Genomic DNA, 25072 nt, shown 5'->3' with positions numbered 1-25072 from the left:
AAAAAAAAAAAAAAAAAAAAAAAAAAAAAAAAAAAAGGTCTACACCCAAACAATTTGAAATCAACTGTTGCTCAACTCCCAACACAACAAAGCTTATTGCATCAAACTGACAGTAAATGCAGAAATTACAGCTAATAGTTAACCGTTGCATTCTACAGAGACACAATGCCATGCTGGATTAGTTTTCCAGATCATCAAGTATACGCCCTAATTTGGACTTTTTGGTCATTATTATAACCATAGTCATTGCGGTCATTTAAAAAAGTCCTATGCATACTTTAGTAGAAAAAAAACAAAGTCATACAGAGGAATAAAAACATTATGCACAATAGATAGTGTCAAGTAATTACAGCCTTACCATGTTTTTGCTATATTGGTTAATCATGGATTAAATGCTGATTATCTCAATACAAAGTTCACAGTACACTGCATATCAGATAAAGCAGACAGAAGTACATGTTCTGCTCATTAATGTCTATAAATAAAGTGATACGTCTGATAATATGAAATGTTTGGAATCATTGACAGTTTCCCAAAAAAAAAAAAAAAAAAAAAAAAAAAAAAAAAAAAAGGGAAATGAGGAGCAAAATTGCTGGAAAGACCCAAGTGAAGTGGGTGGATCTAGTACATCAGCCATACTACTCCCCTAAATCTTTCCAAACACTGGCCCATTTCATCGGCTGCACATTCCACAAGTGTTTGGGCCACGCAGTGCAGACCTGGTAAGTCATTAACAGGCTGGGACAATTAGCAGGGTTACTGGGCTCACCATCATTAGGGTTTCTTAAATTGCGGTGGACTCCAGAAGTAAGTGCAGTTGTGTGATAATGACATGGAGCAGCTGCCCCAAAGTTTCCCAGCCTCTGGGGGTGTCAATAACTTCCATGAGCTTCTCCTATAGCGCTGCCATTACAGACCAAGCACCCTGCTAATTCTCTGTGTAAACGTTCACTTTTAGCATCATAAAAGCGCTAGTGGTGGATAATGTTAAAGTTAACAGAAGGTGAAAGTATGCAGCAGAGCAAACACAGAGCGGCGAAGACAAACACATAGTGGTGGTGAGGATAAGTGGGCTGTGCTTAATTGGCCACTGATGAGGTTTAAATACTGCACTGCTGCTCCCATAAACCAAAGGGCTAAACACAGTTTAATGAAACCTCGCCATGGCACAAAAGTACTGCTGGGCAGCTGCCAATGCCCATAAAAATGGGACTTCTGTTCTGGTGACATCTGCTGCCACACCAACCTGGCAGCACAATCAAACACAATGGGAAGAATTCTAGTCATGAAGTCGTTTCTACGCAGCCGGAGGTAAGCATGAGGAGAATGGAAACTGGTACTATAGGTGTAGTGAATTAGTCTCACATCCAAAATCACAAACAAAGGAAAGGTTTACGACGTACCTGCATTCCTACATTCCTGGAGTACATGCTAACACATCATGGGTTCAAGTTTGACAAGCCGCTGTTGCACTGTTATTCTGCCTAGCCGCTCTGTATTAAAAAATAAAATAAAAAAAAGGTATGGCGTCAGAATGGAGATGTTCCACCGTTTGGCTGGCAGGAGGCAACAGAGCCAAAATCGACAGCTGTGTGAAAGTGACAGCCAGGACAGGCCATACCAAGGCAAAGTGCATTAACTATGAAAATAATTTAAACAATATCAAATGGCTTCCAGTGTGTTTGCTCCCTCAAAAAAAAAAAAAATTAATAGTTGGCAAATCTATGATATATTATTGTTTACTGGTTTGCCATGGTATAATTTGTATCCAAATCAAGCCTAACCTTCCAGACAAAACATGCATAAACTCATGAAAAGTGTTAATTCTGATTTCATAGGTACTACGGACGCTGTCGCACATTACCCCTCTTTAGCTCGCAGAATGCCGACATCTTCAAAAAAAAAAAAAAAACACACACTGGGGACGCATTATGCCGCCATTGTTGGTTCAGTCTATATATAAAAAAAAAAATTAAAAAAAATAGCAAAGACTACAAGAGGCAGCATCCTAATTTCCTGGACAGGTTATCCATTGGCTCATGACAAGTTACGAGGACACCCAGCTAAAACTCATGTAGTTTAATACAACAGCATTGCAATAAATCAAACATCCTATATTCAGTTCCGGTTAAAACTGTTTTTACAAAAGGTGTTGATTAAACTTTATAGTATCACAGTTTATAGTGCTATTTAAGTGTATTACGAGAGCTGGTTTTACCATTTTGCTGTGCTCAGACAGACAATCGATTAATCAAACGCCATAAAAATAGTCAGCAACTACTTTAGTGGTTGATTAATCCCTATACTAACATTCCCGAACTCCAGCTGAATTTTAAAAATTTTAAAAATTGTAAGTTGCAGTCCACCCCATTTTATCTGTGATAATTATCAATACCTCTCAATATTTGTATTATAACAGTGTGTCAATCACTGCTCATGCACACACATTTATTCTCCCTTGTGTGTGTGTGTGGGGGGAGGGAGGGGCTTAGGAGTCCATTTTGGACTTTAGCAGAAAGGGGGGAGGGACTGAGAAGTTGACGATGTTAAAAAATTTTGGCTAAGTCCCAGATCTTCGCAATCCTACAGCACCTTTACTGGCACACAATGAACTAAAGCGTCACAGTACAACAAATCAAAAATGTTAAAATTTAGGGAATGTACTGGCACAAAGTCTTCGCTATTAGCATCTTGAGACTTATCAAAAATATTTCGAGTGAAATTGTTCAAAGACCAAATCTCAGTGTTGCTACCCTGCACATAAAGCGCCGGTTGGGGTGGCAGGACTGATGAGATGTTCAGCAGGTAAACAAGACCATAATGAGCTCAGACTGGATCTCAGTTTCCGTTGGGACATTTTCACTCTCCGGGGAAAATCTGAGCCCGTTATGTATACACTCAATATGTTTAAGACCTTTTGGCACTTGTCACATTTGGAGTGTGTCCCTACAGGCAAAAGAGATACTGGAGGTTTGAAGGGGAAGAACAGGCCTTTTGAAATATTGGATTCGAGGCTCACTGCTCAGACCTGAAGTGCCTCAAGGGTTTCATTGGTAATTTGTATCTGTAAAAAGTTTTCAATGATACATTTTGTGCCCATGGTAAAACTTTAAAAAAAAAGGACACCAATGTGTCAAAATCAGAGAACTATTGATTTTTTTCAAAATCTTGGTGACAAACAATATTTTATAACGCTAGTCTTTGACATATGTACAGCAGAATTTTTCTGTCACATAAATATACACGTGGTGTTAGCTGCATAGGAGTGTAACTGCGGCAGTATTGTCGCTTTGTCTTTGACTACAAATGAGAAAAGACCCGTGCTACAGGCTCAGTCTAACTCCTTGGTGGTCAGAGTGGTCATTTAGGCTGAGGTTCGTAGACACTCAATAACACCTAACTGATGCGCAATCTTCAATTTAGCAGGTTTACCTAACATAACATACCCATAACATGCAGTTACGGGTAGTTTGGGCTCAATGAGTGAAACTTGCTAACACAAGTCTGAAGCCGTGTGTGTAATTTACTGGAGCTTGGCAAAAAAAATGACGATGACTGACATCAAGAGTCTTTATCTTTGATCACCACAGCACAGTTATGGCAACCAGCTGAAATGTTGACAGTTATATTAGTATTATTGAAAAGTGAAAAAAATGCATTAACGAGAGAATACACGGAACCTGCAGAGTGAAATGGCCAACCAATTAATGTGCATTACCGTCATAATGTTTAGCAAAGCGAACCCTAAGAATTAACACCTCATTCATTCCGAGGAATGCAACAGTTGGAAAAGCAAGTTGCTACCATATGTATGTGGTGGAAATCAAATACGGCGTCGGATCTGCTGACTAAACCTTTGTATAACGAAATATCTGGCAGGCAAACCTGGCCACCTACATCAACTCTTCACCTCCTCCCTGAATCGCTACAGAGCTTACCTGAGACTGTTTTTCTTCTGCTTGAAGTCTGGGCAGAAATCCACCGGATAGAAGTGAACAAGCACTGGCTCTACAACACGCTGACTGCTGAAAGAATGGCTGATGAACATAGCAGACGCAATACATCTAACTGAAAGCTCTAGCTGAGCTTTGATGCAAAGGGCACACTCGATCAGATGAGCCACTGTGGCTGCGGGGGGAATATTCCTAGAATGAATCACTTGTTGAATGCTCTCGCTGGTGGCCATACCCCTGTGTAAAATTTCCACAGCCTCTGTCAGTGATGCGGCCTGATGTTGACTCTACCCTGTGTGTCATGCAGTACGCTGACAGGTCGCCACCTACCTGGACACACACACACCTACTGAATTAAAAAGGAAAGGAATGCAATAGCGAGCCTCTCCCTGGACTGAGCACAGTGAAATAACATTCTGGGCATTCTCCAAAGCACACCCATTTGGTCCGCTATAGCTGCAGTCTCTAGGGAGATGACAAAACATTAAACAACAACATTTGTGGTTAAAACAAGGGTGTTGGAGCGAGCGAGCGAGCGAGCGAACATACATACATACATACATACATACATACATACATACATACATACATACAGTGGGGGAAATAAGTATTTGACCCCTTGCTGATTTTGCAGGTTTGCCCACTTACAAAGAATGCAAAAATCTACAATTTTAATCATATGTACATTCTAACAGTGAAAGACAGAATCCCAAAGAAAATTCCAGAAAATCACATCATATGAATTTATTAAAATTGATAACCATCTGATGAGGAAAAACAAGTATTTGACCCCCTGGACAAACAGCATGTTAATATTTTGTAGAAAAGCCATTATTGGCCAGCACAGATGTCAAACGGTTTTTATAATTGGTGACAAGGTTTGTGCACATTTCGGCAGGGATGTTGGCCCACTCCTCCCTGCAGACAGCCTCCAAATCATTCAGGTTCCGAGGTTGTCGCCTGGCAACTCAATTTTAAAGCTCCCTCCAAAGATTTTCAATCGGATTCAGGTCTGGAGACTGGCTAGGCCACTCCAGAACCTTGATGTGCTTCTTCTTCAGCCACTCTTTTGTTGCTTTGGCGGTGTGCTTAGGGTCGTTGTCGTGCTGAAACACCCATCCTCGACCCATCTTCAGCTCTCTCACTGAGGGAAGGAGATGTCGGTCCAGAATTCCACGATACATGGCCCCGTCCATCCTCCCCTCAATACAATGGAGTTGTCCCGTCCCCTTGGCTGAAAAGCACCCCCAAAGCATGATGTTGCCACCACCATGCTTGACAGTGGGGATGGTGTTCTTTGGGTTGTACTCTGTGTTCTTTGCTCTCCAAACACGACGAGTTGAGGCCAAAAAGTTCTATTTTGGTCTCATCTGACCACATCACCTTCTTCCAGGCTTCTTCTGAGTCGTCCAGGTGGTGAATGGCGAACTTCATGCGGGCCTGTACATGTTTCTTCTTGAGCAGGGGGACCTTGCGTGCGCTGCAGGATTTCAATCCATGATGGCGTAGTGTGTTACCAACCGTTTCTTTTGTAACTGTGGTCCCAGCTGCCTTCAGTTGATTCATCAGTTCCCCCCTTGTGGTTTTGGGATGATTCCTCACCGTTCGCATGATCAGGGACACCCCACGAGGCAAGATCTTGTGTGGAGGCCCAGACCGAGGGAGGTTGGCGGTGGTGTGGTGCTTCTTCCATTTCCTGATAACTGCACCGACAGTTGATCTTTTCTCTCCAAGTTGCTTTCCGATTCTCTTGTAGCCCATCCCAGCCTTGTGCAGATCAACAATCTTGTCCCTGATGTCCGTAGAAAGCTCTTTGGTCTTGCCCATGGTGGTGATGTTGGATGCTGGTTGTTTGGGTGTTGACAGGTGTCTTTTATACAGGTAACGAGGTGAGGCAGGTGTATTTGATGTAGATAATTGGTTCGGATTGGGGCTGTGTCTTAAAGAAAGACTAACTGGCTTGTAGGAGCCAGAATACTTGCTGTTTGTCCAGGGGGTCAAATACTTGTTTTTCCTCATCAGATGGTTATCAATTTTAATGAATTCATAAGCAGAATTCAAGCAGAATAAAAGTACGTTGTAGCAAGTAGTGAGTTTAACTTTTCTGGAATTTTCTTTGGGATTCTGTCTTTCACTGTTAGAATGTACATATGATTACAATTGTAGATTTTTGCATTCTTTGTAAGTGGGCAAACCTGCAAAATCAGCAAGAGGTCAAATACTTATTTCCCCCACTGTACATACATACATAATCTTAGAAATGTTGCATAATCTTATCTTCCACAGTAAAAAAGACAATGTCTAAGATTACCCATCACCCAGAGCTGCAAAGATTCATCGATTAGTTGTCAACTATTTAAAATAATCTTTTATTTTGATAATAGTTATCGGTTTGAGTCATTTAAAAAATAAATAAATAAACCTGTAAATTCTTACATGTGAATATTTTCTATTCTCTTCACTCCTCTGTGACCGTAAAATGAATATCTTTGAGTTGTGGACAGAACAAGACATTTGAGGACATCGTCTTGGGCGTTGGGAAACACTGAGCCACATTGTCATTCACCATTTTCCGACATTTTATAGACCAAACAACTAATCCGTTGATCGAGAAAATAATTGACAGATTAATAGACTCTGAAAATAATAGTGGCAGCCCTAATCCCTTCATCACGTTGCTGCAGCACTGCTACAGTCGACAGGACTGTGTCCACTGTGAAGTATGGTTTGTAACCAGACAAGGACACCGTGGTAGTGGCTCCACTTAACTCCCTCTGCATCAGAGTGCGGATTGGGCCACATCTTTCTGTCCGAGCCCGGCCCGCATCTGACAGAGCAGTAACCGAACCCACTTGGAAAGCCCGCTTTTATTAAGCAACTGTAGGAAGGCATTGGGAAAGGTCAACAGATGAGGGCATCAGCGCACACGGGGCAACAAGCGCACGTTAACACAGGAGCTCAATGAGAAGAGAATGCCTTATCGCGCTGATGTGACCGAGCCTGACCCGAACATCATTTCTAAATATCTGTCCGAACCCGGCCCGTCGGGTCACGTCAGGTATCCATCCTCTACTCTGCATCATCATCATCATCATCATCTGGAGATCATGTTACTGCTGTTCACACTGAACAGTGAGGCTCAACACTCTGCTGCTCGGCAATCAGGACAGATCACCACATCCTCTGTATGCACCATTATGCCCTCCTCACATAAGACACACCAACCACCACTTAGTTCATTACATGCACACTCTTGAAATACACCGCTGCAACGATGCACCTCGGTGCATTCAGCGGCATGCTTGATGCTTGGTAAGAAACATCCTCTGCCTCACACACTGTTTGTACAAAATTTGAAGTTATATGAAAGAAAGAACAGAAATATCCTGCAATGCCTCTGCCTCAGCTAAAACTGAAAACCACACACGCATACCAAAAACCACTTTCACCATTCAGACTCAACAGAAGATGATACTAACTTCCTGCATAACCGTAAACATGTTCATCACAGAGGCAAACTAACGGTTATAGGCCCTAAAGTAAATTAAAAAACACAGCATAGTAGTATTTAGATAAACTCAAAAAAGAAGTGTAAAATATTCGTTAGTTCAGTTAAAACCTCAGTGCAATTGTAAAACAAACAGATTCTTTTCCCGAGTTAGAAGGTAACGAGTTTGCCCCGTTTTCTTGAAAAGCCACCGCGTCGCTCAATCCAAAATTACAGTGGGCTGTTTTTGGTTCCTGGATGTCCCATCTTGAGAAATAGCACAGAAAAAAAAAAAAAAAAAAAAAAAAGCAACAGCACCAGGAAACAAACACTATAAAGTGAGAGCAGGATTAGGTAGAGCAAGCACATGAAAGGCAGCCGGGCACAATCACAATGGGGAAGGTACACAAACAGCAGGCGGTGGGGGGGTGGTGGTGGTGGTGGTGGTGGGGGGGGGTATGAGGTTTCATGGGGACTGTTGTGGATTGTACATGAGGTCTGAGAAACACCTCAAAGTACTTTCCCACCTGCTGAGCTCACAAGCCAGGTCTATTTATTTATGAACATTTGATTAAGTGAATAGGAGAACCAGTCATGTGTCTATGCAACAGTTATTTTGTATGTATATATTTGTTTTCTGTATTTATTGGTTTATTTCATATTAATGTTTCATAAGTTTGTGTTGGTTTGTTTATGTTATCATCAAGGCAAATTCCATGTACGTGTACTTATTGTGGCAATAAACCTTCTGATTCTAGACACAAGGAAAGAGAGTGAGGGAACTGAACTTGAACAGTGGACCTGACTAATTCTGAGTCATCACCCTCAACGGAGGAGAGAGGAGATAACAGCTTCACACTGAAGTAATGTGACATAAATACTGACCTCAAGAGTCCTGAGGCTGAACATGGTCAAGCCCCTCCACAAATCACACAGACTGCTTAATGGTCAACGAATAACCTTCCCTGCTCTCCTGAATACGGATGCATTAACAGGGTGGAAGGTCTACGGTAGGTGCTGGAAACCAGCACCACGTGTGGGCTGAAGTTGTTCTAGTCCGTTAGACTGACTTTTATTTTCACTTCTAATCATGCATCATTAGCCAAAACGGCTCATACGAGGGTACTGCACACTTTACACTGCGCATACTTTGCGTCAATCATACTTTAGCAAGGCTTCACTGCACTCTTTGAGGTTCCCACACTTTTTTTATGAACAGATACGAGTCTCAGGGTTTACTGACAATGAATCACACTAGCTAACGGCCATAAAAAATATACTAGCACATACGTTTTAAAATGAAACGTGATGATGACATTAGATACAAAAAGACACTCGCTCAACAAATAAGGTGAACGTCTACACATCGTCCGCCGCAGGCTAAAAACGCATCTCTTCCGACTGCACCTTGGCTAAGAAGATGATGGTTTAAAAAAAAACAAATTAGTAGTTCGGCTTATTTGAAGCTAATGTGCTTCTATGTGATTCTTGCGGTTCGGAGTTTGTACATTCATGGTTGAATGCACATCATTTGGAAGTCGCTTTGGATAAAAGCGTCAGCTAAATAAAACGTAATGTAAGCGTTTAACGCACTGGAGTTTTGATTAGAGCTGCATCTCAAATCAAATCCAGTTTCTCGAGTTAGCTAACACGCTTTATGGACGTTGAGACAATTTTATTAACGCCATGTTTACTTACCAAGGTGAGTGCAGTGATTTAAAGGGTGCCTTCTCCACCTGTTAAATCTAGGTGATGTATCGATAAAACACGGAACACACCCAGCAGGTCCCAGTTCACCTCAGAGTGAAACAACAACCGCGTCCAAAATGCGAGCAAACAAAACAGCTTTTATGCGTTTCCCCCGTCAGCTGAAGCGGTGATGAAGAGCTGGTAGTCCCTTGTGTCGCCGTCTCTCTTCTGTTGTTTCAGACGTGAAGGTGGCACGCAGTGAACACACCACCTGTAGCAGCGCGCGCAGCGGTTTCACTGGGATGAGCTCGCGGCGCCATGTGCTATTACCAAAATAAAAGGTCTGACACACAGGCAGCGAAACTGGGCGTGACGCACGAGAGAGGAGGGTGCAGCGCTGATAATTGAGACATTTATCCTGAATACACACACACACACACACACACACACACACACACACACACACACACACACACACACACACACAGCTACACACACACACACACTGCAGCTACGTTTTGTGTCCGCGCGCCACCTGCTGACGGCAAAGAGCAGCGCAGCACGCGCTCCAAACTGAGCCACATTAATTAAGCGGTGACGTGGGTTACATTACGAATCCCACTATGGCCACGCCAAAACCCGCCCTACGAAGCGGCTCTATGGTCGGGATTATAGGCATTTAAGGTTAGGGTTAGGGGATTGGTCAGGGGATACGACCTGTACATGTAAGCATGGACGCCTGGCCAATAGTAGTGTGTGAATGCTATTGAAGGGCGGGTCTTGGCGTGGCCATAGTGGGGGAAAGAAATATCGCGTCCGGTCCAGCTTGTTAATTGAAGTTAAACGCTTTCGCCTGGCGCCACAGGTGCAACAGGTCGCCGATTAAATGGTTAAACTTAATAACTAGTTTGTGTCGAACAAATATAGAAGGTGATTGTAGTGAAGCACGAAAGTGTAACATAACTTGACATTCATTTGTCAATAATTCTTTCCTTTATTCTTTCCTCCTTCCATTAAATTTCTATCTTTACTGAAGCCGTTTCGTATTTTATATTTTGTTAAACTTACTTTTTTTCTTCTTCATATAGATCCTAAACTTGCTATGAACGCACATTCTTGTCAGAGCAACGTAGCCACTTAACCAACACAGAGAATTTCAAGAAAGAAATATACTAAAACCTATAGCTTTACCATCTCATTATATTCAAATTTCTGTTCATTTTCAATTACAGTATTGAGTAAAATTGTAGCCTTTGTTGACCTTTTGTGTCACTCTCTCTCAAGTCTCAGTGGAACACACACACACACACACACACACACACACAAATTGGGTGAATATAGATTTATATGTATTAGTTGTGTTTTGACTTGAGTGCTTGTATTTATAGATTTTAAGGAAGACAGTTTTCTAATATAATGTATCCTAGTTTTTAAAGTAAACATTGTTATTTCTTTCATTAGTTTGAATTCATTTCATTTTAACCCTTTTGTTGTCTTCCCATCATCCTTGAAAAAAAACACTTTTTTTGACGCCTTTTTTTCACAGTTTGTTTTTGCTTTTTCCAACGTTTTAAATTGTTAAATTTTTCTATTACACATTTTCAGCGCTTATTTGTACGTCCCATATTTTCTGATATAAAACAAAAATTGAAAACAGGTCAATTGACCCAAAGTCAACACAAGGGTTTCACTGTTTTTTTACTGCTCTCCTCCAGATAAAAAAAACAAACAACCTAGGTGGCGTTGTCGGTCCATTTTACACAGTACAACTTTAGCCACCCTATAGTCACAGATGTACATTTGCAAGATTCAGTACAAAAACCTGTAGCTGAAGCTATGAAGGTTATATTCCACTGGTCTTCCCTGCTGGCGAGCTCCATACTTGCCTTTTTGTTTGTTGAATTAACATATAGGAAAAGCATTTCACAATATGAACAAATGAACGCAAGCTTTGCTCATATCACTCTGTAATGTTTTATTGCTTTAAAAAAAAAAATTGCGTACCATACATATGAGATACATTGTTTTATAAGCAAATATATATTATACTTTGAATTTGATAAAAGGTTACAGTCTGTACAATTATCTCCTGTGTCTACTAAATATTCATTTTTACAGGGAAATCATGAATATATCATATAAAATTGCAGAATGACCACATGATTATGATGTCTAATTGGGTTTCGAAAGGTCACACTTGTGAAAAGTTGCACTGGTACAAACTTAAGTGATTTTGGAAATACTGTCAAAGTGAGAATGTTTTGCCCCGTAAGCAGAGGAAACATTATAACAGCAGCAATAGCAGAAATAAAGTCAGCTGGGATTGTTTAATGGAGAATTAAAAGAAATAAAAATGTCATGAAAGGTTAGATTTGGCACACAGAGCTTTACAGTACTTCAAATACTTCAAAAGATCATTCACCCATTTGCTGCAGATTTATTATTTGAAGCTATTCAACTCGGCTGATCTTGTACTACTTACAGTTTGACATTTCATTTCAGAGCTAAGCAAGCGCAGAACATGATCTATATCTTTACTTTCACATTTGGCATTCCACTTCATGGCTTAAGAGGGACATCCAACAAAAACCCAAAATATTCGCTAATGAATAACTTGCTTAGGAAACCAGTACGCACATTAATTGTTAATTTCCTCTTCTGCATAGCCTCGTGAAAGGCTCTAAACTTCTCTTGACACGTCCGCGCCCTTACTGTGATTCACTTTACGCACACATCTAAAGATGTCCATGTCGTTTCCTCAAACTTGCCCAGGGAACTTTCAGAGATCTGGAAGAGAATCTGAGGAAGATATTTGAAGGGTAGATTAAAAAAAAATAAAAAAATCCATTGAAAATGTGCCATCCTAATTCATAAATTATCAGCAGTGGTTTGTGATGGCGCTGTGGTGACAAAAAAAAAGAAGAGAAGAAGCTGAATGCAGTGTCACACTGTGTCAGGACCTCAGACGGAACAGCGCTGGTCACTGGGAAGGAATGTAAATTTCCTTCAGCTGCAACTAGTTGTGGAACAAAAATGTCCATTCTTTGCATGTGAAACAGTATCATCAGCATTCATTCTTTCCTCTCTCGAGTGGTGTGTGTGACAACTCTCCAAGTCTCAGTGGAACACCCACGCGCACACACACACACACACACACACACACACACACTCATGCAGGGAGGTGAGGTGAAAAACCACTCATTGTCCCTGCCTTCGCCTCTGTTGAACATGCAGGTCTGACTAAGCCGCGTTAGGGAGTGTAGGGGAGTGTGATGAAGAAATGCTGCGGTGTCAAAGAAGGATCTGCTGGAGAGAGCTGAGTGAGTGATTGGTTGGGCTCTTATGAGTCCAGGTGGGTGGGGGGCAAGCAGGAAGTGAGCAGGTCAAACAGGTGCCACGTAATTCCCAGGAAAGGTCCCAAAAGCACGAGTCCGTTCTGACGTACCTACAGAGAACAGAGCACACGCTGTGGTCACACAACAGAAACAAATGCATATGTTCCAGGCACGTAATAGCATGGGGGGGGTTTGGGGGTTCTTTATTTCAAAAAGTTGACCTTTTTGCAATTTTCCCCCTCATTTTGTATTTAATTATGAGGTTCAAATACTTAATTTTGGTGACTTTTAATGCACTAATTTCTGCTGGATTAGCTTGTCTGCTGGTATCTTAACACGCACACTACAATGTTGTCAAAATGCTTACCAAGATCACCTTCTTTAGTCCAAACGCACACACACTCACACCTCACAGATTTTGCTATGAGTGCATAAAGTTAGTTGTGTGGATTGTTGATACATTCGACCTAAGATTATTACGTATATGTTGCGTGCCAGTTTAACACATTTACAAAAGTGGTGCTTTTAACAAGATTATGGCTTGGTTTAGATCATTTTTATTTGAGGGGGATTCAAAATTATTGGCCGTCGTTATTTTAAAACACACTTGTTTATTACAACAACAAAAACAGACTTAAACTATGGACCTTTTGGCAGTGGGGGGAGGAGGGGTCTTTTGAACCCCCCATATCTACGGGCCTGTATTCTAAAACTAAAACAATGAATGCACAGTTTGTTGTTGTGCAGATTACTGCAATGCATCTGCACTGTTTCATGATGTCCACTAGAGGGGGTACTGGTGCTGCAGAATGTTTTAATATTGGTCACAACGTAACCAAAATACTAAGAATTCATGTAATTTTCAAACAATTTCTATGAAATTCTATTGAATAACCACGTTTGTTTTAATAATGTAGCCTATAGAACTCCTGTCTGTATAGAAATCAGGAGTTCTTTACTTTTGTGATTCCATTTGAGGTATCAGAAGATTTAACAATCTCTATTTAAAAAACGACTTTACTTTTCTTTACCGATAACCCAATCATTATTTTTGCCCTGCTGTCCACAGCATTTGATTTGGAAAAGAATTATCACTCTTAGAAACTGTTTATACTGTAAATCTTTTGAACACTAATACTTAAAATGTACTGGTGATTTTCTATATTTTACATTTTACATTTAGTATGTGCTTTGGGTGTGGTTTCTACCACACCTTCACATGTATTTTAAATTTCTTAATTGTGATTTATGTTTATGTGTACAAAACTAATAAACATAAGCATAAACATTGGTGTACAATCTACAGAAAGGTGACAAATTGAAGGAACCTAAATAAAATCGGGATGCAGATACTTAAGGACACAAGGGCGCTCTGAATGGTTTGATATGTCTGAAAAATATGTGAATCAGGGTCTTCGAACTCACCCATTCTTAATACAACACCTATCAGAGATTTTGGAGCTACTTGTTAGCCAGTGCCCTTCACCAGTGTTATAAAAACACCTAACGAGGGAGTATATTTTCGAAGATTGATGTTCCATCATGGTGGCCCAGCGCTGCGGAGGAAGGTCTGGCTAGTCCACACAACATTTGGGAGGTTTATTGGCATTTCTTTAAACCAATCACAATCGCCATGGGCAGTGCTAAGTGCCAGACGAAGCAACGGTGTCTCTGCAAAAAAGAAACCTCGGGAAGGAACTTGTTTTGGTGGAACGTGTGTATGTTCAAAAGTTGTTTTATGGCGTTTTCCCATTACATGGTACCTGCTCGACTCGCCTCGACTCGCTGTGGGTCCGTTTTCCCCATTGACATATCCCCAACGCATTTCCTGGTTCTCCGTCTCCGTAAACAACATGATATCAAAGAGATAATTAACGTTTACTGCTCCAGATTTCCCACCGTGGTCACATATATATGACTCTAGAGTCGCTACTCGCTTTGTTTCTCTCACATATATATGACTCTAGAGTCGCTACTCGCTGCAGAGATAATCGCCGTCACTCTCTCACTTCTCCCTCCCCACACACACACTTACAGCGACTCGACACACACACACCACACATGCACACACCAGCGCACCAGTATAACCATCAGGCCACTTGTATGCTACGGAGAAAGCTCTGCGTGGAGCCTCCGGCAGCAAAAAAACACCGCTGGCTAAACTATTTAAAAATGCTGTCTCTCGCTAGCAATGCAGTGATCAGTGACGATTCTTTCCGACCAATCAGCAGCCTGCAGGGTTTCACGTCACCTTCTCGGCTCGCCTCAGCCTTCTTGGAACCTCGACAGAGCAGGTACTAAAAAAAGTACCGGTACTTTTTTTCGTAATGGAAAACCAAAAAAGGCGAGTAGAGTCGAGGCGAGGTGAGTAGGTACCATGTAATGGAAAAGCACCATTAGTTGTGCAACAGGGAACTCCGATTGGACAGATAGTCTAGCTAGCTGTCTGGATTTACCCTGCAGAGATCTGAGGAGCAGTTAATCATAGTCCTCAGAAATCCACCGGAGTTTAGAACGCCAACACAAAGACAGAAGAAGGTGACGGACATCTGGCCGAAAAGTGGGACATCCAGCGGGATTTGGGAGGGACTAAGACGGGAAAGGAGGAAGGGCACGCAAGTGGAGGAGTCACAGATGCAATTTGAGGGGTATGACAGGCAATGGCGGCCCAACATCAAAACACTTCGTTTTTTTCTTCTTTAATTTGTCAACCATCTGCATCCTGACATAATGTCATGCTGCACTGTGCTTTCAGAGGGAAACTATTAAGGGAGTAACACACACTGGAAATTACATTCTTTGTGATTTTAAAAATAAATCTTCATTCCTTACCTACAAACCAGCCATCATCACATTTCTCCATCACCTGCACAATGTCTCCTTCTCTGAGCTCCAACTCATCTGAATTCTGTGGTTTGTAGTTGTAAACAGCTTTATATCTTAAACAGAGAACAGCAAAAAAAAAAAAAAAATGGTCTGAGCCACAAATTCACCGCAGCTGCAACACTCGGTCTGTACGGCAACAATGTAGACGAATGTAGAAAATGTGGAAACGTACAGTTGGCGTTGCACCACTGTTGAATCAGGGTTGTTTGGCACTTGTGTTTGCGGCAGGGAGTTAACGTGTGGATAAGACCGAGCTGCCTGGTTTCCTATCACACCCTGGATGGAAACAGAAAGCTCATGTCACGCATTATGAAACAAGCAGTGGTGGAGGAAGTATTCAGATCCTTTACTGAAGTAAAAGTGCTAATACCACACTGTAAAAATACTCTGTTACATGTAAACGTTCTGCATAGAAAATGTTACTTACGTAAAAGTAGGTAAATATCATCTGCAAAATGTACTTAAAGTATTACAATTAAAAGTACTCAATGCAGAAAAATCCTCTGATTTTTAGAAACTGGAAACCATCAAAACAGTTCTGTCAATCAACTAGGTGATTAATCAGCTAATCATTTCAGCTGTATTTGTTGGCCTGTATATCGTTGGGTAGTTTAATCTATAACAGAACCATATTTCATGAACTGCATGTGTTTTGTGTGCAAAAATCTTAATTTGTAAAGTAACGGTCAGTTCTCTATCAAATTTTGTGGAATTATTTTGTGGAATGAAAATGTACATTTAATGGATTCCTCTATGTCATTTTCTGTGTATAAAAATAGACTTAGAAATGCCCTGCTCTCTAAACTGTGTGATTTTGGAGAAAAAAAAGGATAACTCTTAGGAAACTGTTGGTTTTTACTGTAAATGTGGGAATTATTTCTGTTTCTCTACATGTATTTTATTTATTTTTTTTAACACTAATGTATTCTTGATTTTGTATGTCTTCATTTGTGTATGTACTTTGGTTGGGGTTTTTATATAAGCCCTTACAGGTTTCTACCTCATGTATTTTTGTATTTCTTCAATGTCTGCTTTTTTATGTTTTGTGAAACAAATAATGTAGTGGAGTAAAAAGTACAATATTTCTCTCTAAAATGTAGCGGAGTAGAAGTTGAGAGTGGCATGAAAAAAAAAAAAAAAAAAAGACTCAGGTAAAGTATCTCAACATTTGTACTTGAGTACAGTATCTGAGTAAATGTACTTAGTTACATTCCACCACTGGAAACGAGAGATGATGAACAACATTCCTATGAACACAAACAGTGAGAGTGTGGGGGTGGACATGCAGTGACAGGCGGTGCAGACAGTGAGAGCGGACCTGTGGGGGGTCAGTGGATCTGGGAGTGTTTGCTACGGGAGCTCCGGCTCTGTGTACAGACGCTGACGACTGAGTGGAAGGTGAAACGGCTCTGGCCACGGAGCTCTGGTTAGCCGAGTGGGCCCCAGCCCATTGGCTGTTCAAGTTGGTGTGCGAGGAAGCCGTTTTGGAGGGCCACCGATCGGCCGTTTCTTTGGATACGGGTGTCTGGGTGGGGGAGCGTGACTGTGAAGCTGGGCTGCCGTAAGGTACAGGCGAAGACGGCTTCAGCGGGGAGTGTTCAGGTTTGGGGCTGAGGGAAGTGGGGGTGAAAGGGGATAATGGTGAGCGTGGGCAGGGTGAGTGGAGGGGACGCCCTGGACTCTGGGGTCCGGGGGAGACGGGAGACATGGGGCCTGGCGAGTAGTCATCAGTAGAGAATTTGGTGCGGGGCATCTTGTTGACCTGCACATAATTGGCTGGGAAGATGCCGCTCCGGCTGGTCCCTGAGATCCTCCCCTCTAACCACCTTTCGTCAACACGCCTGGTTATATCGATCGTCTCACCCTAGGGGGGAAAAAATAGAATAGAATAGAGTTTTGCAGAGTTAGATATTACACAGAGAAAAATATAATATCCATCCATCCATCCATCCATCTTTGTCCGCTTATCCGGGGTAGGGTCGCGGGGGGCAGCAGCTCCATCAGGGGACCCCAAACCACATTAACCAGCCCTGACTGGGGGATCCCGAGGCGTTCCCAGGCCAGGTTAGAGATATAATCCCTCCACCTAGTCCTGGGTCTTCCCCGAGGCCTCCTCCCAGCTGGACGTGGCTGGAACACCTCCCTAGGGAGGCGCCCAGGGGGGCATCCTTACCAGATGCCCGAACCACCTCAACTGGCTCCTTTTGACGCAAAGGAGCAGCAGCTCTACTCCGAGCTCCTCACAGATGACTGAGCTTCTCACCCTATCTCTAAGGGAGACGCCAGCCACCCTCCCGAGGAAACCCATTTCAGCTCTCAAGTTTGTTTAACATATTGGCTAGTGTCTACAGTTATCAGTCAATTAGTTTAGTCTGGATCAATGGAAGTACATTTCCTAGGATAAAGACTGATGTCAGGCTTTGCCCCTCACGTTCTGTGTGTTGCCGAAACATCAACAAACTTCGAGTAGCGAGCTACTTCGAGTAGCGAGCTACTTAATGGCTTAAAGAAAAGTTTTAAAGAAAATCTGGATGGTGCAACAAGGCATGCTTGATTCTTTCGGGGAACGGTTGTAAAGATTTACAAGGAATATGGTTACGGCATTTCATCTCTAACTGGGACGTTTTGGGACCGATTGGTTGGATTGCTGTGGACGAAGTACACACGGAGATACACTGGTAAGACCTAATGAGGTTTAACCGTGTATCAGCTGATTTAAATAGTTCACCTTACTGTATTGAGGAACAGTAAACTTCATTTAATATTGTATGCGGCGGTTTCTTTTGCGTGGTGCAAATGTTCCACCAAATGTTCCCGACACTATTTTGCAGAGCCACCGTCGCTGCATCTGGAACTTACCTCCGCCCAAGACGATTGTGATTGGTTTAAACCTACATTGTTCTTTCACAATAGAATACATACGAGCGACTCACTCGAATGATGGCTGCCATGTTGCGCCTCCATCTTTAAAATACATTAGCTGAAGAGTGACATACCTCCGCATTTCGCGCTTTTACACCTAGTGGCACCGTGACGAATGCCAGGGAGGGGGAGAAGATTACTCGCGACTGCCGGCAGATTTGAAAGCCTGTTGAAGATGGAGGATCATGCCTATTCTCGAGGACATGTAACGAAGTCACCAAGGAAGTTAAAAAGACAGGCAAAGCAACAAGACCAAAGTAAATATTGGAGGGGCTTTTCCAAGATGGAAAGAGCTCATAAGGAGCAAGGATTTTAAAAAGGGACGCCGAAGTTGCCTGCTTTCTTCTCGACAGGTAATTCTGCCTATTTGTGTAAATTCAAAGTTTCATAGTTGCTTGGCTAACTATAGCATGGTTGTGCATAACGTCGTGATTTCCCTGGCAGACAAGTCACGTCATGCAGTTGTAACACAGACAGCTAGAACAGCTGCGTGTAAACAATGGAGATACTAAGAGCTAATTTTGGGTTCGGCCACCAGTTGGTTGTCATATACAATTTCACCGCTAGATGGGAGAAATTCTTACACAATGTAGCTTTAAAGGAATGCAAACAATCACATTTTCCAGTCTTTATGCTAAGCTAACCAGCTGCTGGTACAGTAGCTTCCCATTTAGCATTCATTAGGAGTGGCATCAATCTTTTCATATAACTTCTAGATAATGTCTGATGTCTATTGTGCAAATCAAATTTTCAGCCAGAAACTGACTTGTACTACAAATTCATGTGTTCCCATACAAATGTGAAGAGAATGCGTCTGCCTCTCTGTTGCAGCATCACAGCAATACTCACTTTCCGAAAAGAAAGTTCAACAGGTAGGTCCCCGTTGAAGTTAAAAAGAGCCACAGCTTCCCCATAGTCCAACACCTGTAGAGTGGGAGACTTTGTAGGTGTGGGCTTCTCAGTAGGAAGCAGAATCTATGGAGGACAAAGGAAAAGAGTTTTGAGCCAGTTTCACAGGGTCTTAAATAGGTTTGGGCATTGAGTAACGGTTCCAACTTCTTGGAATCGTCTACAGGTCCCATGACATGGTGCTCTTTGGATAATTTTATATAGACATTAGTGGTCCCCTAATACTGTATCTGAAGTCTCTTTTATATAGGCCTTAGTGGTCCCCTAATACTGTATCTGAAGTCTCTTTTATATAGACCTTAGTGGTCCCCTAATACTGTATCTGAAGTCTCTTTGCTACTTCCTTTGCTCTTTGCTCTGATTCCAGATCGGCCCATCTGAGCTTTCATTTTCTCAAAGGCCGAGCAGGATACCCAGGGCTCGGTTTACACCTATCACCATTTCTAGCCACTGGGGGACCATAGGCAGGCTGGGGGAACGCATATTAATGTTAAAAAACCTCATAAAGTGAAATTTTCACGCCAGGGGACCTTTAAAAAATTACGATTTCAATGGAATTGTTTCTTTATTGGAATTGTTTGGATAATTTGGTTTCGAATCCGATCATCAGTTCCAAATTTAACAGTTTTGGTTTCCGTATATAGCAGCCAGGAGCCTGTTGTGTTGCAGCCATGGGACACAGTAAGCGGCGCTCTAAAGTGTGGCTGAAAAAGCCCGGTAAAACCATCGAATCAAAATAAAATGTCCCTCTTATCTGTGAAATAAGCATGTGACCCGTTTCAACTCCAGCCCTCAAAGAAGCGGAATTGAGAATCGATAAGAACCGGAATCAAAAGGAAGAATCTGAATAATACCAAAACGATGCCCAGCCCTAGTCTCATACAACCGGAACAAAGCAACAGTACAGAGAATCAGCATCAAATCAAAGAAATTTACCTCCACATAAGACGTGGGGAAAATGCCAGCTCTTCCGTGATGTTCCCCTTCAAACCAGTTGGCATCTACCTGCCTGTGGATGTAAACTATGTCGCCTTTCTGCAGCGTGAGCTCCCTGCAGACAAGAACAGTAATAATGACACACACACACACACATATAGAGAAATACAGAAATCAAAGTTCAAAATGAATTGATTGCTTCAAATGTGCATTATAAAGAGAATTTAGACTTCAGATTTGATCTAGAGCAGGGATCTTTAACAGGGGGTCCGGGACCCTTAAGGGGGTCCTCAGAGTCAATGCAGGGGGGCCTCCAAATTATTGTTACATTTTTATTTAAAAAATATAATAATAAAAAAGTCTTAACATGAATCCAACATATGATTAGTAAATATAAATCCCCACTGCTTACTGGCCACTAAGGCAATCCACAGATACATTTAATCCTAAGGAGTCACTGTGCCACATGTATGTTTTAACATAAAAAAAATGATTTGTAAAACCATTCCAACAATTATTAGGCTATTAATAAAAAAACTGCATAGTTCCCCTTTAAAAACCGTTGACGACCCCCTGATCTACAGCAAGGTTGCCCAATTTGGGGCCCGTGCTCCCTTTGTTTTGGCCCACCATGGCATTTGACATGTTCATGCTTATTCTCCTTTTATTTTGAAAGTGCTGTAAAATCCTAGAAGTAATGACTGCAAAAGGTACATGCTGTGCAACTAAAAAGTACTTAACAGTCCCTCCAGAAAAACGTGATTATGCGATAAGCCAAAGTCTGCATATTTATGCAGGGGCCGCATTTTTTCAAATACGGCGCACATTCACCGCATAAATTGCCGATTTCCGCGCAAAATACGCAGGGCTTGCATGATTTCATAATCCCCACATTTTCGTTGCAAAAACGTCACATATATCTTAACAGAAAGTTGAAAAATGTTGCGTTTACTTCACACAAGAGCAGCCATTTTCCCCTATTGCCATGGGAACGTTGTTATGCGACGTGAACATCATTGAAAAGCAGGGTGTTGGGGAATCACTTTTTTTTCTCCTTTTCATCAAACCGCAGTTTTTGCAAGTTCCCGCAATTTCATCGCGTAAAATTGCATAAATATCCCGCATATTTCATCGCATTTTTAAAGAAAACGTGCCGCATAATCAAGGATTTTTGCCCCGCAACAATCACAAAAAAACTCTGGAATGACTGACTTAAAGCTATAGCGCGTAGTTTCTGTCGCCCCCATGAGGAATTCTAAGTAATGACAACAAAACTGTCAGCGCGTCCACATAATACAAGCCTTCTGTGACCTGCTGGTATTGCCATAACACAATGTTTTGTTTTCTTTCAGAAATGTAAATCACTATGCAAGAAAGGAAATGGCAAATCTATTTTATCAGCTCACACTGAAAGTCACTCACTTGGGTGTCAGAGCCTGGAAATTAAACTTGGCTCGCGCTGCTTTCATCTGGAGAAACAAACAAATCAGTCAGCATCATGGGACAAGTTGTACAGATGCAGTTATTATGTGAACAACTCAGAATGCACTCAGATCACAAAGGCAAAATCAAAACCTTTAACCACTTCACAAAATAGCTTTTTAAAAAGATTTTCCAGCCTTTTAGGTAACAAGACATAGAAACTTACCTTTTTCTCATTTGGAGTAGGAGTTTCTACTGTGGAGCAAAACAAAGGCACAGCGGTATGACTGGAGACTAAAACGTGCACTCTTTTGTTCAACAAATGTTGTTGTTGGATGTGTTGCTATGAAAAAGCAATCTCAGCCTTAACAACTGCATAAGTTCAAAAAGGGGTCCTGGAAATTATTCAAGCTGGCTCCATCTGGACTAATTTCCAGAGAAAAACAATTGGATAAAGCTAATCTTCAATCAGGTCTTCCGAGTTCCATTTCCTATTTTTTGTGGGCTTCCTCCCCACCCATTTACAGCACCTTATGATTCTATAGGGGGGGCGGGGGGACTGCAAATGCTTTCCATGCTCACATCAGCCTCATCTAAAATATTGAATACCAAAGCAGAAGACAACAGTGGCAATGAAAGAGGATCATGGGACCTTCAAAATATATTAGATCACTGCAGGATAGCTTTCATCAAATATATGCTGCCTGATTAAACGAGGGGGCCTTCACATGTCTTTTGGTGTGTCATGTGTGTTGCAGAGCCAAAAAAGGGAAGAAACTCCATGTTTACCATATGTGGGAGCAGAGGTCAGTGATGTGCCAACAGAGCGATGGACAGGTTGCTTGGCTGCTGATGAATTGCTGAAAAAAAGTGATTTTTTTTAATGTTTATATTACTATCACTGTGTCTCCCAATCAAGGGATAGGGTTTCTAACGACATCAAAGTACAGCAAAACCCACACATACTGAAATACACACAGCCCAATCCAGATTTACTGTACAACACATCTGTTTTCTTGTACATTGGACAGAGATGAGACGAATAATCAGACACTAGAAGGCCGTGCAGATGACACCGTGCGACTCATGTTGCTATCCTTGAATTGAAAAGCTGGTTCCGATAAAGGTTTGGAGCGTAAATTATCTTTACAGCCCCGAAACTCCATTCATGATCAGAATCACGAGTCTATTGTTTCCGAGTTAAAATTGAATCCAAAACCCAAAGCTTCCCGTCTGGCTCTCTCTGAACTTATTTGCATATTTCCAGACAGGGTTGTTTTGTAGTCCAACATTTGCAGCTGGGACACACACACATACAGATTCAGACAGATACACACAAAGACACACACACACACACACACACACACACACACATAAAGACAGACACACAAACACACACACACACACATAAAGACAAACACACAAAGACATACACACGAAGATAGACACACACACACACACACACACACACACACACAAAAGACATACACACGATAGACACACACACACACACACACACAAAGACAGACACACACACTTAAAGACATACACACAAAGACAGAAACACACACACACACACAAACACACACACACACATATAAAGACAGACACAAAGACATACACACAAAGACAGACACACACACTTAAAGACAGACACACACACAAATAAAGACAGACACACAAAGATAGACACACACACACACACACACACACACACACACACACACACACACACACACACACAAAGATAGACACACACACACACACACACTGTGTCAGATAAAACCGATAAAAACAAAACTGTCAATTTCTTGCTGCTGTTTTGGTTTCAAATGTCCTTAGCAACAGGCTCTTTAAAAAAAAATAAAAAATAAAAAAATAAAAGCCCTTATACCACCTAGCCAGAAAAGGTCAAACCCATGAACTCAACTTAGCAAACAACAGCGAGAATCCTCCAGGAGAGCATTACGCACATGGTGAGAAATGTGGAATGTGGTCCACTGTTTGAAGAAACAAATACCGTACTTGAACTTGTTAAAGTTCAACAGCTTCCCAACAGAACCCAGCCCAGGAGTCACCTGATCAACTAACAGAACAGGTACCCTGCAAAGCAATAATGGCCGTGCTGTCCAATCACAGCGCTGGGTTTCTTAAAAACAGCAAGAAGCAATGGGCAGCTCCTCCCGCTTGATGAAGCAATGTCAAAGTGGATTAAGGGCTCAGAGGAGGTCTGTTATGTGGTGACTGACCCATGAACCTGTCTACAATCCACACAACGGAAAACGAATACCACTTTAAGACCTGCTAAACTGTCAATAACATCATTGACATTTAGTTATTAATAAAACTGCCTTTACTTGCTCGAGTGGCTTCACATGTATGTCTCTGAACTCCTGTTGTCCACTTGTCGGTGAACACATTCCAACAGTAACATGAACAGAAAACAGGAATGCCACAGCTTCGTTCAAAAATAAGTAATGGGGGAAAAACGTGCCAAGAAACGCAAGCTATTCATAGTCAGTACTAAAAAGCCCTCAATCTATATTATGCAGCCCCATTGGCATGTGTTAGACAAACTGTACACTTTGAGTACAATGCTATGTTTGATGTTTGAGCAACTGACCACTGTCATGTAATAATGCAGGAAAAAAAAAAAAACTTTTAGTTGGAATCTATTGTAGGAAAAGGCATCTCAAATGATAAACAAAATGCATATGTTATAACCTGCTGAATATCATTTGAAGTAATCATATCCCACCTTGCTTGTCTTTGTTTTCAACTGACCTGGAGTTTGCAGTGGCAGTCTTTGGAGCAGTTACCGGGTCCCCGTCTCTGGCCCCCTGAAAGCAGAGCGAACATTGGAACACACAGTTTGTTTCCTGCAGCCTACTGTATCTCGCTGCTCAGAGGAAATCTCACAACAACTCAGACAAAGTAGAGGTGCTGACCACTCCCAAGGGAGCAAGAAATCCCCTGGGTCCTATCCTCCTCGGGCTTAAAAAAAAAACAACTAAAAAACACACAACACCATTCATGATCTGTCTGAGCTGCCTGGGATTTCGGTCAAATTTTTTTGGCAGGGCTGCATCTAAGTCGCTGTCTGAATCAAGCACTGGTGGGGGAGTCTTTTTGGCAGCCAAATTTGCAACTTGCAGGCAGGTGATTAAACACAGCAGATCAATCCAAGAACAAGGCAGGCAGGCGATTTTCCAGGCGCTGTCATCCAGGTCACAGAGTGGGGGGGAACAACACAACGCAGCTAGCAAGCAGGGAGGGGTCTCACTGAGGCACGCAGCTTTAATTGAGAGTGGGGAAAGTAAAGGGTGAGGGTGGGTGAGGATTCTGCTAGATTGGAGGGGAGGAGATGGGGCGGGGGAACAGGGATGCTTCAGCAGAGAGAGTCAGGAGGGGGGCTCAGTACCTCACCCCGGCCTCGACGCTGCTTCTTCTGGGAAAGCGTCCTCTCCAGGCCCTTGATATCCGAGTCCAGCTCAGCCTCAAACCGACTCAGCTCAGAGACCAGGCTGGCCTGA

At 42.0% G+C, this 25072-nt stretch overlaps 2 protein-coding genes across 5 annotated transcripts in view; both read right to left on the bottom strand.

Annotated features, from left to right (window-relative positions):
• pdlim2 (PDZ and LIM domain 2 (mystique)) overlaps window positions 1-9576 on the bottom strand; it is a 40919-nt gene extending 31343 nt beyond the window's left edge. Inside the window, exon 1 of the mRNA XM_028578160.1 lies at window positions 9139-9576. The gene's annotated coding sequence lies outside the window, so the exon portion shown is untranslated. The remainder of the gene's footprint in view (window positions 1-9138) is intronic.
• Window positions 9577-11084: 1508 nt separating this feature from the next.
• sorbs3 (sorbin and SH3 domain containing 3) overlaps window positions 11085-25072 on the bottom strand; it is a 42493-nt gene continuing 28505 nt past the window's right edge. For 2 of the 4 annotated variants that reach the window (XM_028577873.1, XM_028577872.1), the window contains exons 11-21: window positions 24961-25068; window positions 24324-24379; window positions 22329-22399; window positions 21766-21794; window positions 21540-21586; window positions 20118-20232; window positions 19122-19247; window positions 17113-17214; window positions 15523-15626; window positions 15297-15403; window positions 11085-12574 (exon numbers count right to left, since the gene is read on the bottom strand). In XM_028577873.1, the coding sequence (XP_028433674.1) occupies window positions 12513-12574; window positions 15297-15403; window positions 15523-15626; window positions 17113-17214; window positions 19122-19247; window positions 20118-20232; window positions 21540-21586; window positions 21766-21794; window positions 22329-22399; window positions 24324-24379; window positions 24961-25068 (927 nt within the window). In that variant the 3' untranslated portion in view covers window positions 11085-12512. The remainder of the gene's footprint in view (window positions 12575-15296; window positions 15404-15522; window positions 15627-17112; window positions 17215-19121; window positions 19248-20117; window positions 20233-21539; window positions 21587-21765; window positions 21795-22328; window positions 22400-24323; window positions 24380-24960; window positions 25069-25072) is intronic. The other 2 variants (XM_028577874.1, XM_028577875.1) reach the window with 2 other exon arrangements.

Source organism: Perca flavescens, chromosome 5 (assembly GCF_004354835.1).
Source record: "Perca flavescens isolate YP-PL-M2 chromosome 5, PFLA_1.0, whole genome shotgun sequence".
NCBI classification, from domain to species: Eukaryota; Metazoa; Chordata; class Actinopteri; order Perciformes; family Percidae; genus Perca; species Perca flavescens.
This window is presented reverse-complemented; position numbering and strand designations above follow the sequence as displayed.